Genomic DNA, 4,237 nt, shown 5'->3' on the forward strand with positions numbered 1-4,237 from the left:
GGCACTGCCAAGGTGCTTTTGAGCAAGGCACCGAACCCCCAACTGCTCTGGGCGCCTTTCCGTCACTCTGACATCTCTCCATTTAGTGCATGTATTGGTACTGAGCATGTGTGTGTAATTCAGCCCTGTGTGTAATAACAACAGAGTGTAAATTTTAGTTTCCCCTTGCAGTATTAATAATGTATACATTAGCATTATTATTATTATTATTATTTAATCACCCTTTCCGCACAGCCAAATGGTACACCTTCTATTGTAGCACTGCATGGTTTAATCAACTGGTTCCAATGTGGTTTTGTCTTCACAAATCAAATATAGTTTTATTTACTCAAGATTACCTCATCCTTAAAAATGTTGACAAAAGAAAGAAAAGCTAGTGTAGTGTTGCTTCGTAAAATCAACTTTGGACGGAAAATAAGAAAAAGAAGAATATTGGACCACAGATGGCTATAAGATTCCGACAGTTTGGTCCATCTGTTTTGCAGCAAAGTTCATTCTTATCTATATCAGTATCATACCAGTCTCAGTCAAGACTACAGTTAGCCAAAACATTTAAAATTGTACTACAATATTACACCAAAGTTTATAACGGATAATTTATTAGCTGCCATTTCAGGAATCGGATGCCGAAACAACCAGCCTACAATTAAAGTACAAGTAAACAACAAGTAAAGTTTCTGAATGTCCAACAGATCATTGAAAATCCATGTTGATGGTAAAGTTAGTATTAAGACCAATTTGGAGTTTAAAATTAAAGTTAATAAAGTAACTAAAGTTAAAAGGCTAAATTCATACAGTGTCTGTCCAGCGTTAGATAAAGTTAAACACATGGTGTGAGTATGTATAGAGATATATATGTGTGTGTGTGTGTGTGTGTGTGTGTGTGTGTGTGTGTGTGTGTGTGTGTGGGGTGGGGGGGGTGTGTGTGTGGGTGTGTGTGTGTGTGTTGTCTGTGATGGATGAAAAAGTATCACGTTAGAACAAGAGTGTGCATGTAAAATGTGTATCTTAGTGGGAGTGGAGACTGCCTCTCATCTTCTCTCTCTGTCACAGATCCTGAATCAGAACTGTGGTCCGGCGATTGTGATTGGACCTAAAGACCACAGTGGTGGCAGGAAGTGAGGCAACACTGGAATGCATTGCTAACGCCAGGTAAAGGTACTATGCACACACACACACACACACACACACACAAACACACAAGAGCAAACAATTCCTAGGCAGCACTGTTTTCTTCCAAGGCAATTAGGCAACATAAACTTGTACACAGCCTGTAGTGTATCCTTCTATTCCCCCTGAACAACTGCTTTGGATGGACTCTTCTCTCAAGACAAGAGGAACACTTCATACCCGGCCTACACAATTGGTGGCCCACAGGCCACATTCGGCCCAAAAGCAAACTGCCAAGTGGCCCAGCAGATCAGCTCAATGCCGCGACGCTTCCTGTTTTTCTGTCTGAACAGCCTCAATGGTTAACATGATTGCCGAAAGGAAACAGTGAACACTGCCAGGCATTTCTGCGTGCCCATTCTGCCTGTGTCTGCGTCTGCGTCCGCCCATTCACTATATTTCTTAGAAATAGCCTAGTTTCACTGCTTTTTGTGATTGTGTTATTTAAATTACATACTAATTCCACATATTTGTCAGTTGTGTCTAAGCCATAGAGACAAGCAGACATGCACACACAAGCAGACATAACAAACAGACACACAAATATGCTGCTGAAAATGTCTGCTCCAACTACATTTCGTAAAATCTGTACCATCTGAATTTGTTATTGAATTGCCCTGCTTTACACAAGTTGTCAACCTTATTTTTGTGTAGTAGATTAAGGGGTGGCGTGAGTACAGTATACAGTAGCTTTATATAACTTCTGCAGTACTTGCCAATGTTTTCCATATCAAACACAGAATTCAGTGATTCTGATGCCAGAGGATGGAGAAACAAGGGGCATTTTGGAAAACTGCATTTTGGGTAGCCACAGTTACATCCTAGTATACACCCAAAGAGAACATTATCAATATAATGTCCAATATTAATTGAAAAGAAAAGTGCAACTGAGGCTGCTTTGCCAAGATAATGGCACTTCTAACAGGTGATGTTCAAAGCTGTACTTGCTCAATATGCTGTATTGAGTTTCACTGCAGACTAAGGTTTGTTGGCTTGGGTCATTTAGTCCAGGCTAGGCGTGCTGTTCTGATCTGTTAGAGCTGAACTCCCTTTAAATATTTCCTTAGCAGCACTTGACCAGCACTTGACCACTGGGTAGCACTCAAGGTCCAGTATGACAAAAAACATATTACACATAATAATAATCTTAGCAACAACAGGATCCATTTCCATCATACAGATATTGAGAAATACAGTTTTGTCAGACCAGTCTCTTATTTATTTGGTTCTTTACAACCCACACCACTGGTATTACAGCTGTAGACAAATTAGCTCAGAGTCTCCTGCATTTCTTCTGTCAGAAACAATCCACTCCACAGGGACTTTTTCTGATATCAGAGAGTAAACTCAAAGCTACTCGCTCCAGAGAGATAATGCTGTACCCTGAAAAAAAACTGAAAGAGAGAAACTATTCTATTGATGTTTGGGAGAAAGGAGAGTATGATCAGTGAAATCAAGTGCGGTGCTAAAGTCTAAAAGCATCTGCTATCCACATTCATTAACCATTAATCAGTCATATGCACTAATGCAGCCCTGGTAAAATGCTAACATAATTAGGAGTTTGATTGAAAACAAGCTGTGCCAGTAGGTCTTATATTAAGGGCTGTAAAATCTGCTTCTCTGTCTTTGGGTACATTTTGAATAGTTGTTATTGTGGACAGGACCCACTGAGTAAGCATATTACATTTTGACATATCAGCCCAGCCGTAAGTTTAATTTCTTTTCCATTCCAACTGTGTCAACACCTCGACGTGTATCATCAGAGATAAAAAAAAAAGAAAGAAGAAAGAAGCATTCTCTCAACTATATCCAAAGAAAAGGCAAAAGACATTTTGTGTCTGACATATTATTTACAGTTGGACTGCATATTAAGTGGACTTGGTTGCAAATACATCCAAGTTACCCACTTTGAAAAACTTAAGTAATCTGTAACTTCCTAAATAGTTGAAGTACAATTGTTTTTACTGCCAATTATTTTTTACTAAACAGACCTTATAAACATCCAGGAGAGCAACAGAAAATATGTCGCAAAATGCAAGAATACTTTTCCACTTTTTTCCCCGTCATATATCCGAAAAGTGTATCCTCTACCTTACGGTAACACGGCTGAATTACTTTGTAATGGCTTTTCTTTGCCTCCTCCACATTTCTTAATTTGACCTTTGCTAGTGCCATCTGATGTCATATCAAAGTGATTGCTATTGGAATACAAGCCAACGAATTTAGGGGGAAATTATTAATAATAGTTCACTATACAAAATAATGTGACATTAATGATCTTTAAACTAATGAAGATATCACTCAATATGTCAGTATGACAGATGCTTGTATTTCATACTTTTTTATATCCTTTTTTTTTATGTCATAGCTGTTGTGCCAGTAAATCAGTTGCACATTTTAATACAGATTGCTACTAAGATTTGAAATGTTGCATTAAAATGCACCATATTACAGAACTGTACTTTCATAAATAGATTAAATGCTGTATTAATACTGTCTTACGCACGTACACACACAAGAATTATGTTCTGATGTTGTTTATCCAAAACAAATATTCACTATACATGAAAACTCTTTTTCCTTTCTTCAGCATTCAAATAACTGACTAAAGCTCCTCCATTCTGAGTAGAGTTGACTGCTGTGGTATACAAACTGTCATCATTCATTTCCTGCCTCATTGACACATAAACTGATGGATTGAATATGTTGTAATTGCCTTGTGTCACTCTTTTTTTCCTTTTCTCCAATTCACCCTGCTCCTGCTATTCTTTTTCTCCTCTCTTCTTCTCACAGACCGATTGACAGCCTTGTGGTGTCATGGAAACGTGATGGGCGTCATCTGGCAAGTGGGCGTCGGCTCACTCTTCCTGCCCCCACCTCTTTGGACACAGGGTTATATGTTTGTGAAGCGTTGCTTAGCAACAGCTCTGCCAAACCTGTTGAGGCAAGGGCACACCTCACTGTGACGGGTAAGAAAAAAAGTGCAATCCCTCACTCACTCACACGCGCACTCACTCACACGCGCACTCACACACACACGCACGCACGCACACACGCACGCACACAC

General features: G+C 39.3%; 1 protein-coding gene across 1 annotated transcript in view; it reads left to right on the forward strand.

Annotated features, from left to right (window-relative positions):
- sdk1a (sidekick cell adhesion molecule 1a) overlaps positions 1-4,237 on the forward strand; it is a 259,374-nt gene that overhangs the window by 170,611 nt on the left and 84,526 nt on the right. Inside the window, 1 exon segment of the mRNA XM_032542220.1 lies at positions 3,964-4,139. Within this exon segment, the coding sequence (XP_032398111.1) occupies positions 3,964-4,139 (176 nt within the window).

Source organism: Etheostoma spectabile, chromosome 2, assembly GCF_008692095.1.
Source record: "Etheostoma spectabile isolate EspeVRDwgs_2016 chromosome 2, UIUC_Espe_1.0, whole genome shotgun sequence".
NCBI classification, from domain to species: Eukaryota; Metazoa; Chordata; class Actinopteri; order Perciformes; family Percidae; genus Etheostoma; species Etheostoma spectabile.